Source organism: Stegostoma tigrinum, chromosome 27 (genome assembly GCF_030684315.1).
Source record: "Stegostoma tigrinum isolate sSteTig4 chromosome 27, sSteTig4.hap1, whole genome shotgun sequence".
Classification (NCBI taxonomy): Eukaryota; Metazoa; Chordata; class Chondrichthyes; order Orectolobiformes; family Stegostomatidae; genus Stegostoma; species Stegostoma tigrinum.
In genome coordinates this window covers 18979480-19002572 of record NC_081380.1, presented here as the reverse complement: position 1 = coordinate 19002572, position 23093 = coordinate 18979480, and the positions used below count along the sequence as shown (strand labels likewise).

General features: G+C 40.8%; 1 protein-coding gene across 11 annotated transcripts in view; it reads left to right on the top strand.

Moving 5' to 3' along the window:
- The window catches only part of auts2a (activator of transcription and developmental regulator AUTS2 a), a 1178234-nt gene that overhangs the window by 1122535 nt on the left and 32606 nt on the right, over positions 1–23093 (top strand). For 7 of the 11 annotated variants that reach the window (XM_048556878.2, XM_059655523.1, XM_048556879.2 and 4 more), the window contains 4 exons: positions 257–492; positions 5770–5814; positions 13649–13744; positions 18087–18158. In XM_048556878.2, coding sequence (XP_048412835.2) covers positions 257–492; positions 5770–5814; positions 13649–13744; positions 18087–18158 — 449 coding nt within the window. The remainder of the gene's footprint in view (positions 1–256; positions 493–5769; positions 5815–13648; positions 13745–18086; positions 18159–23093) is intronic. The other 4 variants (XM_048556880.2, XM_048556882.2, XM_048556881.2 and 1 more) reach the window with 4 other exon arrangements.

The following is a 23093-nucleotide window of genomic DNA, read 5'->3' as shown; positions in this document are numbered from 1 at the left end:
CTCCAGCATCTGCAGTTCCTACTATCTCTTTATATCTGATGTTGTACATAACCTGTATTCACAGTTTTGAGTTGCATTTCTGCCTCCTTTGTGACAGTTCTAAGATTTTCTTTACAAATGGATTGCTGAGTCTCATCACTTCAGAATCTTATTGAATTGCAATGACAGGACTGAACTGTGAAACTTCCATTTGTTCTGTGTATGGTGGCAGTGGAGAAGTACTTGGCTCTTCACAATGTTTATCTGTCTCCTGTAGAGCAAGAACTTCTGCGGCAAGAGCTGAACACTCGGTTTTTGGCCTCTCAAAGTGCTGACCGAGGGGCGTCGTTGGGGCCACCCCCCTACATGCGAGCGGAGTTCCACCAGCATCAACACCAGCATACTCATCAGCACACTCATCAGCACACGTTCGCCCCGTTTCCGCACACCATTCCACCAACGGCCATCATGCCAACTCCTGCACCACCCATGGTGCGTACCCAAGGCAGAAATGTGAGGATAAGTAGAGCACAAGTAACCTTTTACCACTTATATCACCAGCAGTAGTTTGATATCTATGACCAGCGTAGTGGCAATATATTGTCGGCTGATTTAAAACTGTTCGTGCCAACTATCTTGTATGCCATTATTGCTCATGTGGACAATCGAACCTGAAATACTTAGTTTCCTTCATTCTAATTAGAGTAATTTATAATGAAAGTTTAATTCTCAGCTTACCTCAGATATGTTGGCCTTTGTGAACTGAAGAGTGTGGAGTAATTTTTTGACTGTGCATCTGGCAGGAAGCCTGAGGTATTCCAAGTGCATATTGGAAATGTGGACATTGCTAACCCTTTTTTTGAGTCTTGGTTTAAAATTGTAGAAGAAATTAAGCACCCAGTTTTCCGTGTGTGTTTAGAGGGGTATGGGACTGTCATCTCACATTTTGAACTGTAAACAAGAAGCCAACTACACAGACAAAGAAAACCTCTGAATGGTTGGTTAGCAGTCCAGATATATCTTGTATAGCTTCAATAACGCATCCTCAGTCTTGTAAAAAATATTTCATGCATTGCAGTAGCATCTTTGCCATAGTAGCAGTTATTTGCTGTGGTGAACTGTTACCACTGTTTGTACCTTAAGTTTCTCTGCAAGATAGCACTGGGGTTTTGCATAAAATCTTAGAAAATCGTAGGAGCTGGACAAAGCCATTGAACCTGCTTTGCTCTTGCCCCATGCCCCTAGATACCCTTTAGCCTCTAGAAATCTATCTATTTCTTTCATAAATATACTAAGTGATTTGGCCTCTACAGCTTCTGTGATTGGTAATTCTACAGGTTCACCAGTCTGTGTATGAAGATGTTTCTCCTCATGTCAATGCAACATGACTTACTATGTATCCTGGAAGCATGACCCCTTGTTTAATTCATTTCAATGAGATCCCTTCTCAATCTTTGAATCTCCAGTCGATTCCCTCTCAGTTGACAAACCTGCTGTTGGAGGAATCAGTCGGATTAATTTTCACACACTCCTTCTACGGCAAGTATATCTTTTCTTAGGTCATGAAACCTGAACTACAGACACTGCTGCAGATGTCATCAAGGCACTATACTGCCGAGGCAACACTTCCTTACTCCCACATTCAAATTCTTTTGCCATGCAGGCCAGCATATCATTTATCTTCCTAACTTCTTTCTCCTGCGGTCTGTAAAATGCCGTCATTTATCTGCAGTGGGGTAGCGCATAGTACAGTATCTTGGGGTCTTGCATCAAAGGGCTGCAATGCCCAAGGGCTAGGAAGGCTGTTACTTGGTTCAGAACGAACCAGTTAAGGGTTTGATTTCATATGGCATTCACATTAGGCTTCTCTAGTGAGTGAGTTCTGTCACTTCACACCTGTCTTGGGTAATAGATAGAGAGGGAATGATACAAAGATGGCATTTTAGCAGTGATCATGAAGAGCTCTGTAATGTTACTGTGCTTACCCATCGAACTGAAATGGTCTACAGAAGGCACCTATGGAAGAGTTTGGTGTAATTGTAAAATGAAGTACCCTGATTGTGCCTGTCTTTTTTACTTGGATTATATTTCACCTGTGCATTGAATGTGTATTTGTTGGTGGAGCACTGTCATTCACAGAAGCTGTGATTTGGAACAATGCTTCAAAGTCAATGTTATATTCTGCCTTTTCTTTGACTGAATAAGGCCAGTTTTCAGCCTGGCGAGACATGAAATGACTTAGCTCACCTTGGACCAGCTGGAGGAATATGTGGCTAGAAATCATAGGCTTCCAGATCTGAAGAAATCATATCAGACTCGAAACATTATCTCTCTTTCTGCCTCCACCAACATTGCCAGAACTGCTGAGTTTCTCCAGCATTCTGTGTTTGTTTCAGATTTTCATCATCTGCACCCTTCTGCATTTATTTTAGGTTTCCAGAATATGTTTTAAGTGGAAAGCCCGAAGAGGGAGATGAAATGGAGCGGAGATAACATATTTCTAAGACCATAAGACATAGGAGTGGAAAGAAGGCCATTCGGCCCATTGAGTCCACTCTGCCATTTAATCATGGCTGATGGGCATTTCAACTCTAGTTACCCGCACTCTCCCCGTAGCCCTTAATTCCTTGCGAGATCAAGAATTTATCAATCTCTGCCTTGAAGACATTTAACATCCCGGCCTCCACTGCGCTCCGTGGCAATGAATTCCACAGACCCACCACTCTCTAGCTGAAGAAATGTCTCCTCATTTCCATTTTAAATTTACCCCCTCTAATTCTAAGGCTGTGCCCACGGGTCCTAGTCTCCCCGCCTAACGGAAACAACTTGCCAGCGTCCACCCTTTCTAAGCCATACGTTATCTTGTAAGTTTCTATTAGATCTCCCCTCAACCTTCTAAGCTCTAATGAATACAATCCCAGCATCCTCAGCCATTCATGGTACGTTAAACCTACCATTTCAGGGATCATCTGCGTGAATCTCCGCTGGACACGCTCCAGGGCTAGTATGTCCTTCCTGAGGTGAGGGTCCCAAAATTGGACACGGTATTCTAAATGGGGCTTAACTAGACCTTTATAAAGTCTCAGAAGTACATTGCTGCTTATATATTCCAACTCTGTTGAGATAAGTGACAACATTACATTTGCTTTCTTAATCACGGACTCAACCTGCAAGTTAACATTTAGAGAATCCTGGACTAGCACTCCCAGATCCCTTTGTACTTCAGCTTTGTGGATTTTCTCACCGTTTAGAAAATAGTCCGTGCCTATATCCTTTTTCTCCAAAGTGCAAAACTTCGCATTTGCTCATGTTGAATTTCATCAGCCATTTCCTGGACCACTCTCCTAAACTGTCTAAATCTTTCTACAGTCTTCCCACCTCTTCAATACTACCCGCCTGTCCACCTATCTTTGTATCATGAGCAAACTTCGCCAGAATGCCCCCAGTCCCTTCATCCAGGCCCCAACACTAAACGCTGCAGGACACCAGTCACCGGTTGCCATGCCGAAAAAGAGCCTTTTATCCCAACTCTCTGCCTTCTGTCAGACAGCCAATCCTCAATCCATGCTTCTGTTTATTATTTGATGCTGTGCACCCTGAATGTAGCTGTACAGGGGATTGAAGTTCAGTCAATAACAACCTCAGCTTGGTTGCTTCCCTGAATGACAGTGCTCTACCAATAAATACACAATAATTTCAGAGTTGAAATATAATCCAAGTATAAGACTTCCAAAATAAAAATCCTTTATTTTAACATGACGCTAATTCTTCCATTCTTCTGTAGGTGCCTTGAACTTTTCAGTTAGACGGGTAAGATGATTAGCACTTGAAAGCATAATTTTCTAACTTGAATTTACAAGACAAAATGCAGGATTGAATGTTGAATCTAGGCTGCTGGACAGAGAGAATATTGCATTTCTGGGATATGCCATCTTTCTAATGGTGAGTTAACTTGAAGCTTTATCTACTTATTCAAGGATGAAGGCGATTTTTCCCACTGCCCTAGTCAGCATTCTCCTGTTAGCCAAAACCATCAAAAGCAGATTAACTGGTCACTTAACTCAATGCCAGACCTTACTTTCTGCAAACTTATTGCCATGATGGCATACAAAACAACATTGAGTGCACTTCAGTGATAGTTAATTGGACACAGAGCACTTGAGAAATTCTGAAGATAAGATGTCATATAAATGCAAATTTGTGCATTTCTGAAACAAAAGTGAGGTCTATGTAACATTTCAGTAATGCATTTGGCTCGGAGTCTTCATAGTAAATAGAGTCACGTCCAGTTGTCTTTAACCTTTTATTTGGCCTGTTCTTAATAATTTCTAACACTTAAGGATGCTCGTTCTTGGTGGATTTCCAAGTAGAAGAAGAGCAAGAAGGGTGCCTCTTGCAGAGACTTGGTCCAAATAGTTTAATTGCTGTTTTACACTGTATACCATGAAGGGAAAGACAAATGGATCATTTGTATTCATTTACTGTTTTGAAGACCATCTGTCCCTTTCCATTAGCCTAAAAGGGTGAATTGTTATAAAGGCAAAAACTGAGAGCCTGAAATTTGACCTGTTTATTGTGAGGCTGCAGAAATCTAAACAGAATGAATCCACTGAAATGTAAAGGTTATATTGGTCACTGGTTATTTGGAGGTCTGTAATTTTTCTTTAAACAACTCACACAGAGCTCATTGAGAAGGTCAGTAACATGTGGCCTGTTAATCTGGGACAGACGGAGAAAGAGGAATGCAGCTTCTTTAAGAAAACAGTTTCAGTTTTGAACTCGAAATCCTATACGTTTATGTGGAAGTTGAATTTTTGTTTGATTTGACATCTGTACAGCATTACCATTGTTAACCCTTTGGATTCCAGGGTATTCCCCTTCCACTTCCTAGCCACGGAAGGAGTCAGCCTGTCTTTCTCATGACATTTTGAAGCTGGTCTTAGTGTTTAACTGAGTTTTTATATTGCCTTATAATCTGCAAATTCCTGAAGTTTTGTTTCCTGAGCTACATCCAGTGCCAATTCTATCACACAAAGAAGCGACATTCTGTTATAAGTAAACTGTGCATAGATTGGAGGAGGATCATACTGCCTGTAAGTGGTGGGACCTGGGTTTGCACTCTATAATATCTTTCACAGTGAACTATTTCTGTAGCTCTGGCCTACTATTGCAGAGGAGAGAGGGAGTTACAGAGCATTGCCCTGAAGTGTGCAAAAATGACAATAGTGTGTAATCTTCAAGCAAAGTCTTTGAGAAGCCAAACCAGGATTGGTGGTGCTGGTGAATGACTTTGGTGAAAGTCTTGCTTGCTTAGTGAGATTTAGATGAGAAGTGGAGAAAAACAAACTCCCATTACCACCAAAAATAAATGCCGTGACCTTAGTTTGTAACTGTTGCAGGCAACAGCCAGTGATTTTATGCTCCTTATGGTGAATAGATAAATAAATAATTAAACATTGGCATGCACAGAACCAAGAAATCCCTGATCTGGATATCAATGATACCCTCCAATGTATTTTTTTGGTATTATTAACAAGATGTCGACCTCAAATTTTGTGAAATAGGAAATTTGTGTAGTATGCACTTCCAATCCGGGTCAAAGTAATTATGTCGATGGCATGTTGAACAGAAGCTTGGTTTATTTTATCACATGCAGATTATAATATTTGACAGTAGCTGCAGTTCAATATGACAGATCAATTTAAACAACACAACGTGAGTAGCCATGGCAACGAGAATGAATGTGTTAATAGACCATAACTTGTTTTACGTGCTTTGATTCCTTTGCAGTTTGACAAATACCCAACAAAAGTTGATCCCTTCTACCGACACAGTGTGAGTGAACTCACCATTACACCAAGCTTACTCCAGTCATAAACAACCCTTGAAGCACTGTTATAATTGAAGCATTAAGTGTGATGATTTGAACTACATAATTAATTCATGAACACCCCAAATGTTAAAGAAAACCAGGCTGTTAGCGGGCTTGTATTAATACCCTTGTGCATGTACTTGTTTTTAATACTTCAGTATAGTGTAAATGTGCCAAAGGTAGATTGAAAGCTGGCATAAATGGACTGTTTTCATCTGAGCTGCAGCATGAATTCATGCCAGGTACAAGCAAAGCCAGGTTAGCAAAACATTACTTCTGCTGGCAAAATATTGTTATACTACTCAACCCCTCATGTATTTTTGACCTTTTAGCATTTCTTGGAATTGGGTTGCTTGAGAAGATGTTAACGGTAAACCTTATGACGGAACGTTCAGTTTCAGTGTGCTTGGTGATTCCTGTGTGGAGATTACGGCATAACCCTATGTTGAGTAGATTATTCTGTATTTTCTCCCCTTTTTAGGCCTAATATCACATGACATAGCCTATATGAGACTTCCGAACCTAGACTTGCTGCTAGGTATCTTAGAGTTCCTCTATACCATAGCTTTAAGGGGGAGTGAGAGACTGCTGTTGTTGTGGCAGGGGCCCAGAGGTGGGATGGTATGATTGGAGGGAGATGGGGAATGTTGTCTGATCGCATTTTGCTTTCTTTTCTCCTCTCTTACAGAAAAGCATCTTACAGAAGCATGACAGAACTGAGTCCCAGAACCCATTTTGTTTGCAGTATGCAGCGTGCCACAGCATCCCCTTCAGTCATATTATGAAACCATTACTATTTAGCATTACTTTCCTAGTTTATTTCATTAATAAAACCATTCAATAGTTGTTAATCAAGGTTTTTAGGGGTGGAACTACCTGCAGAAACCAGTGATTATTTTGCCCTCTGATTCAAGCGTTGGCATTAAATGATGAGCTAGTGCATTGTATAAAGCCAACTCTGCTGTCTGTCTTTTATTTCCTCTGTCATTAAAGCTTACTCAACTGTCTTTCTTGAATTTTGAATGAGTCAGACAAATAAAGCTTGTCAGTGGGCCAATAAGTGTTAGAGGAAGACTCCAGACTAAGATCAGTCTTTTCTTTCTATTCTGTTTAACCCTTTGCTTACCAGCAAAGTCAGGGAATTCTGTTCTCAGATCAACTAGTTGAAGATTTCAGTATTTTCACAGGGAAGTAAATGTTAACTTTGCTGTTCAATTTCACAGACACTCCTCTTCTTTTACCAATATAAGAACCAAGAAGTTTGCAATAAAGTCCTCAGAAATCTGTTTTTATGTGAACTCTCAGTTGTATGGATTAGGAATATCCCAGGTTTGATTCCCACAATCGGTACTGAGTGAGTTAATCTCAGCAGAGTGACTGCACAGAAGTTGACTTCAGTCTTGGTGTATGAGGGGGACCTCCTGTTCTGGAACATTCTGCCAGAAACTGAGTTCTTGATTTACATAATCACAGCAGCAGGCATGGCAGCAGCGTCGAAGGGTAGAGCTGCCTCAGAAAGGGCCATTGTATTTTGAAGCACCTTCTGCATAGCTATAATGCTACAACCTCAATGAGTGCAGTCTGTTGCCTTGTTTTTGCTTTCCCCGTTTGGGTATCCTGTTTCTTTCAGCCAGCCAAAGATGTGCACACTTGCGTTTTGTACTATGCAAAGGAGTTGACCTCCTTTAGATCTTCAGGTGCTTACAAACATCCAAATGGCTATGCTTCAACACTCTTTAAACAACAAGAGCATGTCATCAGCCAGAGACTGTAACTGACCTTAATTAATAATGACAAGAAATAGATTCAAGATGGAACAATTTTGGGTCAAAACGAACACAAAATACCTTTTTAATAAAACACTAGATACAGACTAGAATGGAAAAGATATACCATTTGCCATTATATCAGATTGCTTTCAAATTATTTTAGTTTGAAGGTCAGCAATTGACCAAAATTTGATTGGATGAGAAAACCAAAATTAAATAAAAAAAAAACTATTGGCAGTCACCTGACAGCTGAATAGAAAGTTGTCGTATTTGAATTCTGTACTTTTTCAGGATTTTCACGATTAGCCGGAACACTGGCCACCGTTATCTATGCACATTAATCTCAGTTAATGTACGCTTAATTTGGAGTACAACCAACTTTTATTTGTATTTTTACATTTTAAATGCTCATGTTCCTTTGTGGGTGAAAATACCTGCTGAACAAGTAGATCCCAGATTCCGTCCCCAGTCTCTGTATCTCAGTGATCAGGCAATTGTGTAGAGAACATGAAAGTAGAGTAAGGTTCTTGCTGCTGATTTGTTACTCTTCAGTGATTCTGTTGGAAATGTACGTATGGCTGTTGGATGAGAAAAGATTCGATTGTATCGATGGTTGAATGATCTGAAGGCGCTTACCGTTGTTTCTTTGTGAACAATAGCCCACGAATGAAGAGCTTGAGGATCACTGACACTTGTAGAACTGTGCTTAGGCATGTGACAACAGATTCAGGAGAGGCAGAGAATTCACTGCAGAATGCTAGTTACAGAACGTGTGATCCAACACATAAGGGAATAGTACCATCAAGTTGATTAGCTAAGTCATGTTTATGTGGCTGGCCTGTCATCTTTGAGACTTCAGAGGATGCTAGCGCTCATTTCTGGAAGTCAACAAATTGTGAACTTGGTAAAAAGGATGAGATGGCTTGGAGGTGTAATCCAAAATAAAGATCCGGTACATCCTGTGTGTGCTCAAAAGTCACATGGTGCATTGAAAATTTATTTCCTCCCAAACTCTGCACATCTGCAAAATCCCACTGTGTTTTGTTTAATTTAAATCATTGCAAATATAAGTTCTAAAATAATTTCTCAAGTAAGTTGGTTCGATGCGTCAACCCCCCCCTTTGCTTTACTATAAATCAGTAAGTAGTATAATGAATAGTATAGTGAATATAAATATTTTATTAATAAACCTGTTCAGACATTGCACACCTCTGCAGGAGATGGGATTGGAACCCAGACTTTCTTGTCAGACACAAGGACACTACCACTATCTCATAAGTCCCAGCTTGTGATTATATGTGGACAGAATGATTTCGCTCACGAAAAAATGTTACTTGAGGAAAATCATGACTGCACATCAGGATAATTAATCTATCAAGATACTTACTCTCCTGCCAAGAAGACACAGTGAATTCATATCACAGCTAAACAGTGGAACAATGGTGTAATCAAACCAGATTGATTTTGGATGGTCCATTTGCACCAGAGCCAATTCAAATTGAGAGCAGGCCTCTGGAGGAGATGATTTCCAACACAACTTCAGTGAACCACCTGTTGTTCATCACTAAGTGCATTGTGCGTTTTAATTCACAGCAGAGCCTTTCCCTAAGAAACCACATCCTTTCCAACAATTTCAACAGTCTGGATATCAAAGGCACATGAAAATGCCTTTGAACTAATCACAACAGTAAGAAATGTGAAGGCCACAACCTATTAAGTATGGTTTCGGGGACTGAATCCAATCAAACTTATATTTTTATTCTTAGCCCTCCGCAACCTTTGGCACCCAGTAACTTCTTTTGTCAGAGGAGCAAAATTAACATCTGATCACTGAAGTATTCTAAGTGATTTTTTGAGTAAAACTAATGTTTCATAACTTTGAACAGAGGCCTAAGGATCCCCTGAAAAGCAGCAGGTATCCTATATTAGCAGAATTGGATTTGATGCTTTATTGAGCTTGGGTGCTGATGTGTAGGATTTTGGAAACCCAGCAATAAAGTTTAACAGAGGTAGTGCCCTTCATATCAATTTTCCTGTTGTAGCAAGATTAGGTGTTTTTTTTTGGGTTGAATGTGACATGCATTGATGATATGTGACATACAGGGATGATTATGGTCATAATTTGCTGATGAATGGAAGCAAGTAGCAGAGTCCAGACTATTACTGATGTATAGAAAAGAAAATGGCTTATTGATTTGGCATCTACTGCAGATATGCAGTGGTCTCTTTCATGCAGCATAGACCTGATTAAATCCCCATGTGTGTAAATTGGGTTGTTGCATGCCTGAGATCACATTTAACAGACAGTGCTTCAAGGGTTTTAGATCATCGTTGTGAGCTGCTCTTTAACTGTGCTGCGATCTTTGGTATTCACACAGCAGAGCTGCTTACCCACTTCATTTTCAAATCCCTTGCATCTAAAGCTTTTCTTGGTCGTTGGTGTGCTTCCATGCTATGCACACACTTTGTGTTGCTTTTTCAGCCGTAAATCTTAAAAGTAGTAACAAAATTAAGTACATTATCAGGAGTTGAGGATAAATACCATATGCAGGAAATATACGAGCCAGAGCTTTCAGACGGAGACTCATTCAGGATAAAATGGAAGGGAACATTTTAGAAGTCCCAGAACCCTTTGAACTTTGTGCAGATTCAACCACTTTACCACAATGCAAATGATTCCCCTTGCCTTATGTATCATAATTCCAAAGAAGCATTTGATAATTAAATTCATAGAATGGAGCTTATGAGAGGTGAAATGTCCTTCTCCCAAGAGAAGTGCACAGTTCCCAGTCTCTAGATGACCAGAGATCACCTAACTGGTATTTTCTGTACAGGTCTACTTTCCATTGGAAAGTCACCAGAAATATGATTTGATTTTTCTTTCTGATATAGCAGTTGTCTTCCACAATGTCTCATATTTTTTCAAGCATGAGAAATGAACATCTGCTGGGAGAGTCAAAATATCAAATCAAGCCATTGGAGAAGTTCAGTAATTGACTATAAATAGATTAATCCTTGATTATTTGAAGCATGTTTTATTAAAATGGAAAGATTCATATAAGTGTCGAATGTGACACTGAAATGCAAATACTGGTCTGTACTTCGCGACAAGAGATTAAAATGAATTGAGGCATTTTTTAAAAAAATGTTAAGTAACCTTAACTTATCTTTAATTTTCTGAATGTTACTTTGCCAAAATTAGTTAATCATTGAAAGAAATAAAAACAAACTGTAGCATTCACAAAATGCCATAGATGATATGCGAGATCATAGTATGGTGTTTTAATCAAGTGGAAGCCTGCATCTGCATTCAGAAATAAGATCAAAAGGGAATACTGTATATAGTCAGAACAAAGCTGTTCACAGGGACAGCAGTATTGAGTTGGGATTTGCTGAATTCCATCATCTTGAGATGACATCTGCTAAAAGTTAAGGGAATATCTAGTTTCAATGTTACTGATGGAGAATTATTTTCAGTAAGGCAAATTCAAAAGCATCTTATGCAATGTATATCGTTCAAGTAGTTTTGTGGTGCATAAATTTAGATGCAATTCAAAATAGGCTATATATTCCACACTTGTGGCTATATCTTTCACCAAACTCCATGTAAGGGTGTGCTATAAGTTATCACTGTCTGTAGTTAAAACCTTGTTTAACTGACTATAGTGAAAAATTTGACTTAATTCAGTTACTACTTCTAAGCTTAATCCTCCATGCCAATAATCAGTAACAGCTACACGTCTACTTTGCTGCTATTGCTGCTTTCCATTGCACTGGATCTAACTGCAGAATTAATACCCTCCAGAAACCAGACCTGTTCTTGAAGGTGCTTGGGTTTTGGATTAATGATTTAAAACTACTGGAAATCTTTGAATCATATGTGACATAGCTAGGGATCAGAATTCTTTGTAGTCTTGTGCTACAGTACTATTTGTTGGGCCTCAAGTTTAATAATATTGAGTGCATGGATTATCTGAGGACAAATATTTGCCTGTGGCTTCCAGATAGTCAAAGTGCACCGAACATCATTAATCTGCCATGTCAAACTCACCACTGGACAAAGATCGATCGCTGAATAGGTGGCTAAACTTGTTCTATTTAACTGGCCAAGATTCATTGAACAACTTTCAGACCTGATTGGTAGGTAGCTGCATTGATTGTGAAAGAAAGAAAATAGAATAGCTGTCTTAAAACTCCAGAAGGTTAAGGACATTTTTGAACAGTGCATCTGTGAGTAAGTGATCCCTTGTAATTAGCAAGTGGCATGTTGGTTCTGAATAAATACCTTTTATCTTAGCTGCAGCTGTATTCGTTGTGCACAAAAAATGTTTCACAGTGCTGATCTTTGTCGTCCTCTGTCAAAAAACTTTGTGTGGAGATTCATGCTTTCTCTAAGAGTAAGAAAGTAAATCCATGAAAAAAGCTGTCATTCATCTTGAAAACCAATTTTATCCAAAAGAAAAGTCATGTTAACAGAGGCCTTGGCGTTGGTCCTCCTCTTGTCCCCTCATTATGCAATCCAAGCATAGTTTTTAGACTGAGGTCAATTACCATTATGTGGGACCAACTCTCAATGTCCATGTCATTAAATATTGTGTGTAAATGCTTTGATAGACATGATGCATACTGTAAAATTAAGGCATCAAAAATCACAGGTTCTCATAATCCTCATTTTCAAACATTGGCTATTGATAATGCTTGCATATTGCATCTTTGCTTCTAACAGGAAGTGATTGCACCAGTATTCTGTAAATGATACACAACAGACTACAGATCCCTGAAGGTTATTTTACTGTAACATATCGTGGGAACCCAAAACAAATGCTCATGAGAGATCTTGTTTGGAAGGCTTGACAATCTTTGGGTGTCATTATCTGCCAAGAGCAGGGGAAGGTGTGATAAGGGCAGTGTTATTTAATCCGTCTTTCATTTGGACAAGCAACCTTCCTTTCTCTTGTCACTTTGTACAAAGGACAATCTTCAATGAGGCTTTTCTTTTTATGGCTTATAATTAATAATTAGTAAAGTACTGCTGTATGTTAAGTGGACAGTTTCTCTTCCTGGGAAATGAGTTTAAAAGTCCAAAGATAACCAAGAAATTAATACACGTTAAATTTTGCAGTGCAGCTTCCTTTAAAAGAATTAGAATGCCCTTATACTGGTGTGACTGTACATGATGGCTGCTGAATACTGTATAGACTTAGCACATTAACCTGTGTAGACCCAGGCTTGAGAAAGGTAGTTGGCGTTGTCAACTTTGAACGTGGAGACATTTTTGGCCAATGTGATCATGCTGTTTTACCTGGAAGGTTATACAGAACTGTGAATACAGATGAACTCCATTGCAAAATTAAAGCTTATTTGAACTACAGCAAGGATCTAGTTGGACAGAACTTGTTGAGATTTTGCTATTTGGTTTGGATTTATTGAGTTGCATTTGTATGTTTGGATTACCATTCGGATTGAACTGTACTCCCTAAAAATATATTAAATCCCTTGAAGAACACATGCCAAGGTTTCCATGTGAATAGCTTCATTGGCAGGAGGGAATGTGAGAGTTTGGACAAACATACAGCCTTTTTTTTCGGATTGGAATATTTTCTTGTGTTGGCTTAGGTTAGGGCACACTGCCATTTTATCTGCCATTAGCAACAGGAGGGAAATGTGGTGACAGACCATTAAGTTTTTGCCCATGTTGCAGTAGCAGGAAAATAAATAAACCAGTTTAGAACGGGCTTGCTTGTCATCATGATTTTTAGAGGTACTGAATTAAAGTTTGAGCCCTCAGGGTAAACACAGTCTGTGCCCATTTCTTCTTTCAGTATCCCTCTGAGCTAAGAAATAAATCTGTTACATTGATTGAACTTAAAATGCTGGTGAAACCAAATCCTGTTCCAAAGCTACCTTTCTAACCAAATTTTAAATTGCGCAGTATTTAACAGGGGAGGTGCTAAACGCTTTGCTTGTCTTTCTTCACTTTATCATTACAGTCAGCAAACCTGAAACATTCCTCCTTTTCTTCCTGCAGTTGTTTCATTCATATCCTCCGTCCATGTCTGGAATTCCTCCCATGATTCCACCTACAGGTCCTTTTGGCTCTCTGCAAGGAGCATTTCAGCCTAAGGTAACCCAGCAGTCCCTCTTCCCAATTTTCCGCCTGTGTTTTTGAAATGTCACTCATGGTCAATGGTCTGTGTTGGGAGTTTTTATCCATTAGGATCTGAATTAAGGTCATCTTGACCCCCTGAAGAATATCTAAAGGAGGTGGATTTCCATCAACTGGTTGCCATGACCGCAGATCAAATCCATGAATGAAAATTGTTGTTCAAATCATCAAACAGAAAAAGATTTCTGTGATTAAAATAAATGGAAGGACCGTGGACACTGGAGATCTGAAACAATCAAAAACCAAAATTGCTGGCAAAATTCAACGGGCCTGGCAGTATTTGTGGAGAGAAGACAGTTAAAAGTTTTGTGTCCAGTGACTCTTCCTCAGAACTTCCCAAAGGGCTCGTTGTGTCAGTGAGCAAAGAGAGCTGTGGGTTCAGTCGAGTACTCACTTCAGAGTTGACAAAGAGTCACTCAACTTAAAATTTTAACTCTGTTTTCTCTCCCCAGATACTGCCAGACCTGTTGAGTTTCTGCAGCAATTTCTGTTTTTGTTTGCGAAAAGATTTTTGGTGAATCCCTTTCTTGGTTTGGGAAAGAGGAACACGGTACTATTCCTGTTAAGTTGATGCCGCTCTGATGGACATCGAGCTCTTTATGCCTCAAAAATGGAGTGCGTCATTTTTAATGCCAGCTTTCGTGAAATAAAGCAAGTTTAAAATTAATTCCAATTTCTTGCTCTTGAGACAGAATCCTCGAGTTGGCCCTGGGAGGGAAAGCCAACATGCAGACCTGTTTGGAGATACAGATAATCTTCAGGGGGCAGGCCCTCTGAATGGAATTACTGCTCTTATTCCCATATTAGTTGCATCAAAATTTATTTCGTGTCTTTGAAATAATTATGTGTGTTTGCCTCAAAGACATGAAAATGAAAGCAATTGCTGTCTTATAATTAATGCTTATAGCATTTGTAATTGTAGGATGCTCACGAGGAATCTGTTTGATAATCAGAAGGAATCTGGCTTTGAAATCCTAAAGGAAAAGAAATTAAATTGGATGGACTATTCCCTAATCCTTCATTGAATCACAACACAACACAGGAGGAGTCCATTTGGCCCATCAAGTCTGCATCAACTATTTCATTGTTTTCTCTCCCTGTTTCCACAGTGAAACAGGGAGTGAATGTTACACATATTCCATTGTAGACTAAATTCAGAAGTTTTTTTCAATGGATTTCTAAATTTGATGATTAGAAACAGTTTAAGTAATGAATCAGGTATTGAATTACTGGTTCTTGCTCTGTGTATATGTTATGTTATCAAACTGCTTGTAAATATATATGATTATTGGTTTCATTCAGACTCCAGTAATATCCATTTGTTGAAACAGAAGGAATGTAGTAGATTGCTCTCATTATTTCCACTGCATCATGTCATGGTAAAAGAGTAATTGTTCGCCCTGTGTCATATTCCATTCGCGTCAGGAAACAAATTACAGATCTCAATTCCTAGGACATACAAGTCTGCTTATGAAAATGACCTTTTTACTGAGTAGAGTGCATTGTGGAAAGGCCCAAATTGTAACAGTCACATCCAGTTAAGATGATGATTTGTTTCAATGTGACCTATCTATAGAGAAACAGAATGCATTTTTTGTTTTGGCAGTTCATCTTGTGAGCTTATTTACAAAACGAATGTGTGATGAAACTGATTTATGTTATCACAGAAAGATGCTCCTACCTGCATCTGGCAATTCCACTGGTTTTGCTAAGGCACTTGGGGGTTGCACATACAAGTATGTTTTGATGATAAAGTGCCTTGACTCTGAAGGGAAAAGAATAAGCCCAGCATTGCCCACAGTCAGCTAGGCTAAGCATGGAATAATGCTGCTGGTAATAATGGAGAAGTGGGCACTCTGTCTGGCTAATTGAGGAGTTACTGAATTAATCCTCTCTGTCACTGGCCAATGCTAGGAAAATGTTACCACTCTTAGTAAGTTAGTAAAACATATGGCTAGCAATTTACTTTCGAACTATCCAGTCAAAACAGTGCATGGGATTTTCCTTCATAGTTGATTTTCTTTCCAAAGTTGCTTATGTAAATTTTAAATGGATTTTTAAAATGTGTGCAGGTTAATGTAACGAGTGCAAACCAGCAAGCTAAGCAGGATCTTATCACCTTCTTTCAAGTAAATTCTGGTGAACAGTAATTGAATTCCAGCAATTTATGATACCCAGTCACATTCTACCATCAAACCCAGTCAGATCAGATATATTTTATGAATAATATTGAATACAAAGAAGGATTCCCTTGTCTTCCTTTCTAAAGCTGCAGTATTGAACTTTCCACGGGCAGTGAGACTTGGAATCTCTTTTGACTTCGTTATAAAGGCTATGGGAAGTGACATCTGCAGAACTGAATGGAGGCTGGAATGGACTAAGGTTTGTCAGTATGATATCAAGGAGACTTTCTGATGATGGTGCCTGGGTTTAAATAGCGCAGACTGTTAAAGTCCAATGTGAAATACATCTGGCAAGTTCTAAGCAAGTTCCTATTGACAGTGATCCCTCAGAGCAGTAGTGTGATGAAGCAAAAGGACTTGAAGGGAGAAAAAGTTGAACTGCATGTTGCTAAAGTGTGAATGGCAAAATCAGTATCTCATTTTAGAGAGCTGCTCGGAATTGTCGATTGTCTAATTAATTTAGTATTGTGCAGATAGAATCCCAGCCGGGGAAACTGCAGAGTAGCTTGTGTATTAAATATTTTAGGGATGCAAGCAGTTAGAGGAGATTGGAACTGAGATAATTTGCAAGTCTGCATTATATACAGAGCTTTTTGTTGAGCACGAGATAATCTGACTGCTTGGTCCCTGAATTAGGATATGACACTTTGCCCTGTTAAAATCGCTTGGCTTCATTTGTTATCTGCCAAACCTCATTGAGGCAATAGTTTGCTTGCTAATATAGAAATGGCTTGAGCTACAATAATGTATTTTTATCCAAGAGCTTTAACAAATAAAAATAGCTGAAGATACTCCATTGGAAATGTTATTGAATGTAAGTTGACAGAGTTCCTATAATATCATTGGGTGGATGACCAAAAGCTTGGTCAAAGAGGTGCATTGTGAGGTGTGTCTTGCAGCAGGAAAGCTAATGAGGAGATAGAGAAGTAATTCCTGAACATGAGACGTTGGCAGCTGAAGACACAGTCAGTATTAGTTGAGCAGTTAAAATCTAAGTGGCCAATTTTCGAAACAATGGAGAGTTTGGAAAAGAATGATGAGAATTTAACTGGGAGCCAGTATAGATCAGCAAGCACATTAAATGTGTAGGAAGGGAATTTTGTCACGAATGGAAACATAAGTTGCTGCAGAAACTCTGCAGCTCACACTGTCTGTAGACAGAGAAACAGAGTTAATGTTTTGAGTCCCATATGACATTTCTTCATGGTCACTGGCCTCAAAATGTTAACTCTGTTTTCTCTCTGCAAATGCTGTCAGATCTGCTGCATTTCTCCAGCTATTTCTGGTTTTGTTCATTTCAGGTCTCTAGCTTCTACATGTCTTTGTTTTATTTTAGGGAATTTTGTGAATCATCCATTTATTGTGAATGGGTTTGAGGGTATAGAATGGAGTCCCAGGAACAGAATGGAAAGAGAACGAATGGAGCAAGATAAGATGGAAACTAAAGAAAGATACAACTTCAGGACATGTACAGTGGCAGAGAGGAAGTTTGGAAAGGGAGAGAAGTGGGAGAGGAACCTGATGGAATGCTTAATCTTAACTGGTACAGGAATCCATGAGTAGCTCACAGTTGTTGGAATGGAAGGTGTAGGATGCAGAAGGGGAGTGGTCAGCATCAGGGACAGTTTTTTTTTAATGAGACCTGTGCTTCAAAGGTGTTAGAAAGGGTTTGGTTAATCAAATCAGTAGCTGTAGATATATAGTAATGATTGCAGGGCCAGAAGAAGGGTGGGATTTTGAAAGCTCTATATTAAATGAATTGAAAGAGATTTGTTCTCCCCAGTGGCAAACCCAGGAATAAGCAAAGCTTTTGGAAGCGGATTTGAGTGGAGAGCAATACAAGGAATTGTCCAGAGATTGACATAGAGGTTTGATTGATGTAATATAGTTCATATTGACAAATAAGAGCAGAATGATAGTTTCTCATAGCTACTTACGGCTCTGCACTTGTTTACAAACGGGCAAAAATGTGTAAGGTGAGTCACCAGCTGCTCAGAAAATGGCCCCTATGTTCTGTTACAATTGCTGGCTTAAATTAAAACATTTTACCTACTCAACAGACTGTCAGAAATGGTTTAACTTTCCACATTAACAGGATTTTCTATCTTCCTCTGCAGACCTCCAATCCTATTGATGTAGCAGGACGGCCTGGAGCAGTCCCCCATACCTTGCTGCAGAAAGACCCCAGGGTAAATGTGATCAGATTTCTATAAAAGCTGTCTCTTTGTAATTCATTTTAAACTGGTGCATTGTCCTTAGATAATCTGTAACTACTTCATGTCTGCCATATTTGCATGCTAAGTGTTCAAATTGGTTATAAACGCACAATTAGATCAGGAAACTATCAGCGCCTGGGATGAAAATATTTATGCTGTGTTAATTGTAGCGATTTGTTTTCTCATGCGTGAAAAGACAAATGAGTAGTTACCACGCTTTTGTCACATAAAGATAGGGGGTAAATATTAGGCAATTGGGGATGGCACAGTGGCTCAGTGGTTAGCACTGCTGCCTGATAGCAACAGGGACCCCGGTTCAATTCCAGCCTCGGATAATTGTGCAAACTCCACACAGACATTCTCCCCGTGTCTGCGCAGGTTTCCTCCCACAGTCCAAAGATGTCAAGGTTAGGAGAATTGGCCATGCTAAATTGCCCATAGTGCTCAGGGATGTGCAGGTGAGATTGATTAGCCATTGCGAAATGCAGGGTTACAGGGAATGGGCTGAAGGTTGGGGGTTGTGGATGGGATGCTGTTCAGAGGATTGGTGTTTACTCAATGGGCTAAATTACCTGCTTCCACACTGTAGAAATTCTGTGATTCTGAGATCCCTAGTGAAGTAGTCAACATTTTTCTCAAGCAAACAGGATAATTAAATGACCATGTACTATGAAGTAAAATGCAATTTTCAGAAGAAAATTGGATAAATGCTTGGTAAATGAGAGAATAGCAGATCTACAGGGTAAGGGAGGTTAAACTAATTGGAGAGTTTGTTCAAAAAGTCAGTGGAGGAACAATGTGCTGATTGGGCTCCTTATGAGCTGTAAAATCTTGTATTCTGTAAGTATTTGAACAAGAATGTTTCAAGAATGTAAGTGGTCTGCAGAAAACTAGCTTTCTGTGTCACCCTAATAGTGCTGATCAAGCATGACCGTGCGTACGTCATAACATTGAAATGGTCAGTAGAAAATAACCCACATTACGATCTTGCGCATTGACTTTGCTATTATTCTGCATGCCGATAACTTTTGTAAAAAATTAATTTTTGGAACATGAGAGTCAGTGGCAAGTGCCGTATTCATTGGCCTTGAGAAGAATGTGGTGAGCTGCTGCCTTGAACCACTACAATCCCTGGGGTGTAGGGATACTGACAGTGCTATTAGGAAGATAGCTGTAAGATTTGGCCTCCCAACAGTGAAGGAACAGTGACGTAGTTGCAAGTCAGGTTACTGTGCAGCTTGGAGAGGAACTTGCAATGCTGGTTTTTCCCATGTATTTTCTGCACCGTCCGTCCAGATGGTAGAGATCACGGGTTTGCAAAGTGTTGGAAAGAATCTTCGTGTATCACTGTGTTTCAGTGACGAGGGAGTGAACTTGAAGGTGGTGAATGGAGCGCTTATCATTAGCTGCTTTGTCCTGGAGGGCCTCTTGCTCCCCAGAGGAGCTCGAACAGTTCATCCACTTCACCAACACCTTCCACCCCAACCTTCAGTTCACCTGGGCCATTTCCAGCACATCCCTCACCTTCCTGGATCTCTCAGTCTCCATCTCAGGCAACCAGCTTGTAACTGATGTCCATTTCAAGCCCACCGACTCCCACAGCTACCTAGAATACACCACCTCCCACCCACCCTCCTGCAAAAATTCCATCCCCATTCCCAATTCCTCCGCCTCCGCCGCATCTGCTCCCATGATGAGGCATTCCACTCCCGCACATTCCAGATGTCCAAGTTCTTCAAGGTCCGCAACTTTCCCCGCACAGTGGTCGAGAACGCCCTTGACCGCGTCTCCTGCATTTCCCGCAACACATCCCTCACACCCCACCCCCTCCACAGCCGCCCAAAGAGGATCCCCCTCGTTCTCACACACCACCCCACCAACCTCCGGATACAACGCATCATCCTCCAACACTTCCGCCATCTACAATCCGACCCCATCACCCAAGACATTTGCCCATCCCCACCCTTGTCTGCTTTCCGGAGAGACCACTCTCTCCGTGACTCTCTTGTTCGCTCCACACTGCCCTCCAACCCCACCACACCCGGCACCTTCCCCTGCAACCGCAGGAAATGCTACACTTGCCCCCACACCTCCTCCCTCACCCCTATCCCAGGCCGCAAGATGACTTTCCACATTAAGCAGAGGTTCACCTGCACATCTGCCAATGTGGTATACTGCATCCACTGTACCGGGTGTGGCTACCTCTACATTGGGGAAACCAAGCGGAGGCTTGGGGACCGCTTTGCAGAACACCTCCGCTCGGTTCGCAATAAACAACTGCACCTCCCAGTTGCAAACCATTTCCACTCCCCCTCCCATTCTTTAGATGACATGTCCATCATGGGCCTCCTGCAGTGCCACAATGAAGCCACCCGAAGGTTGCAGGAACAGCAACTCATATTCCGCTTGGGAACCCTGCAGCCCAATGGTATCAGTGTGGACTTCACCAGCTTCAAGATCTCCCCTTCCCCCACCGCATCCCAAAACCAGCCCAACCTGTCTCTGCCTCCCTAACCTGTTCTTCCTTTCACCCATCCCTTCCTCCCACCCCAAGCTGCACCTCCATCTCCTATCTACTAACCTCATCCCACCTCCTTGACCTGTCCGTCTTCCCTGGACTGACCTATCCCCTCCCCACCTCCCCACCTATACTGTCCTCTCCACCTATCTTCTTTTCTCTCCATCTTCGGTCCGCCTCCCCCTCTCTCCCTATTTATTCCAGAACCCTCACCCCATCCCCCTCTCTGATGAAGGGTCTAGGCCCAAAACGTCAGCTTTTGTGCTCCTGAGATGCTGCTGGGCCTGCTGTGTTCATCCAGCCTCACATTTCATTATCTTGTCCTGGAGGGCGTCAGGTTTCTTGAATGTTGTTAAAGCTCCACCCGTGCAAGGCAGTGGAGAGTATTCCATCACACTTCAGACTTGTGCCTCATAATCAATAGCAGGTATTGGAGAGATAGCAACTTGAGTAACTTGCTGCAGAATCCTGAGCCTCTGGCCAGCTCTTGTACCCACTTCTGGCTCACCCAGTTTGATTTGTGGTCAATGGTAACCATCAGGATATTGCTGATAGAAGATGCAGTAATGACAAAACATTGATGGTTGAATGTCAAGAGAGATGCTGAGGTTGTGTCTTGTTGGTGATAACTGTAGCATGAATGTTACCTGCCATTTAACAGCCCAAGTCCAAGCATTGTTGCATAAGGACACTGGCTGCTGCAATATCTAAGGAGTGACAAATGGTGTTGAACATTGAGAAATCATTGGGGATTACTTCCCACTTCTGACTTTATGATGGAGGGAAAGTTATTGATGAAGTAGCGGAAGATGGTTGGACCAAGGACATTACCCTGAGGAATTCCTGCAGAGATGCCCTGGAGTTGCAATGACTGACCTCCAACATCATCCTTTGTGCTAGGTAGGACTCCAACTAGTGGATTTTTTTATCGCCTATTCCCATTGAGTCTAGTTTTGCTGGGGTTTCTTGACGCCACACTTGATCAAATGTGGCCTTCATGTCAAGTGCAGTCATTTTCACCTCCCCTCTGAAATTCAGCTCTTGCATCTGTATTTGGACCAAGTCTGTAATGAGATCAGGAGTGGAGGTGCCCTGATGGACCCTAAACTGGGTGTCTCTGAGCAGGTTATTGCTAAGCAATGCCCGTTGATACACTGTTGATGACCCTTTCCATCACTTTATTGATGCTCAAGAATCGATTTGTTAGGACAGATATTGGCCATTTTGGATATGTCGTGCTTTTTGTGGACAGAATATTCGTGGGCAGTTTTCCACATTATTAGGTAGATGCAGTGTTCTCTCTGTGCTAGAGGCGTGACAAGTTCTTCATTTCTTGTCAGGCCCATATACTTGGTCCCTTCTTGAGATCACTTGGAGCGAACTGAATTGGCTGAAGGTTGGAATTTGTGATGCTGGGGCTGAGATGGATCATCCACTCAATACTCTGGTTGATGATGGATGCAACTTCTTCAGCCTTATTTTCTACACTGATGTTTTGGACTCCCCACTCTTGATGATAGGGATATTTATGGAGGCAGTGGTTTTAACATCCAGCATTGTATATATAAATAGACGTGGCAGGGCTGCAGAGTTCGAGTGTCGAAGAATATGCAAACATCAGTTTTTAATTTGACTTTTGTTTGAATCTTTGCATCCTGATTCTGATAATCACTGCCAAGCAGCACTGCTATGAATTTTTCTATTCATTTTGTTCATTGCTTTAAACATTTCTGTGAGGCCTCATTGGATCAATGAATCATCGTAGAATCCCTACAATGTGGAAGTTGGTCCATCAAGTCCATACCGCTCCTCCAAAGAGCATCCCACTCAGACCCACCATATCAGCACGGTTCTGCATTTCCCATGGTTAAACCACCTAGCTTGCATATCCCTGGACGCTGTGAGCGATTCAGCATGGCCAATTCTCACAATCTGCACATATTTCGACTGTGGGAGGAAACCCATGCAGACTCGGGGAGAATGTGCAAACTCCTTAGAGCAGTGCTAACTACTGAGCCACCATGCAGCCTGCTGTAATGAAGAGTAGACTCGGCTTCTCTGTCATTTTCTCATAATTCTGTCCTTTACAGGAGTCCATCTTGTAGTCAAGAGCTAAATATCACACATGAATAGAAACCTATTGAGATGGAATTTTTAAATATATGTTGATCAACTTGAAAGAAGATAAATCCAGGCTTTTTGCCTGTGTAGCTATCACTTTAAACATTGTGTTTATTTGGTGGTCAATGTGTGTTTTGCAACAAGTTAGAATTTCTAATTGCGCCAAAGCAACGAGAGGTTAGACGAGTAAAGGTTAGAAGAATTCAATGATCCTGTTTAATCAAATCGTAATGCACCGAAGAATTGCAAAGAAAGGGGGTCACACTTTC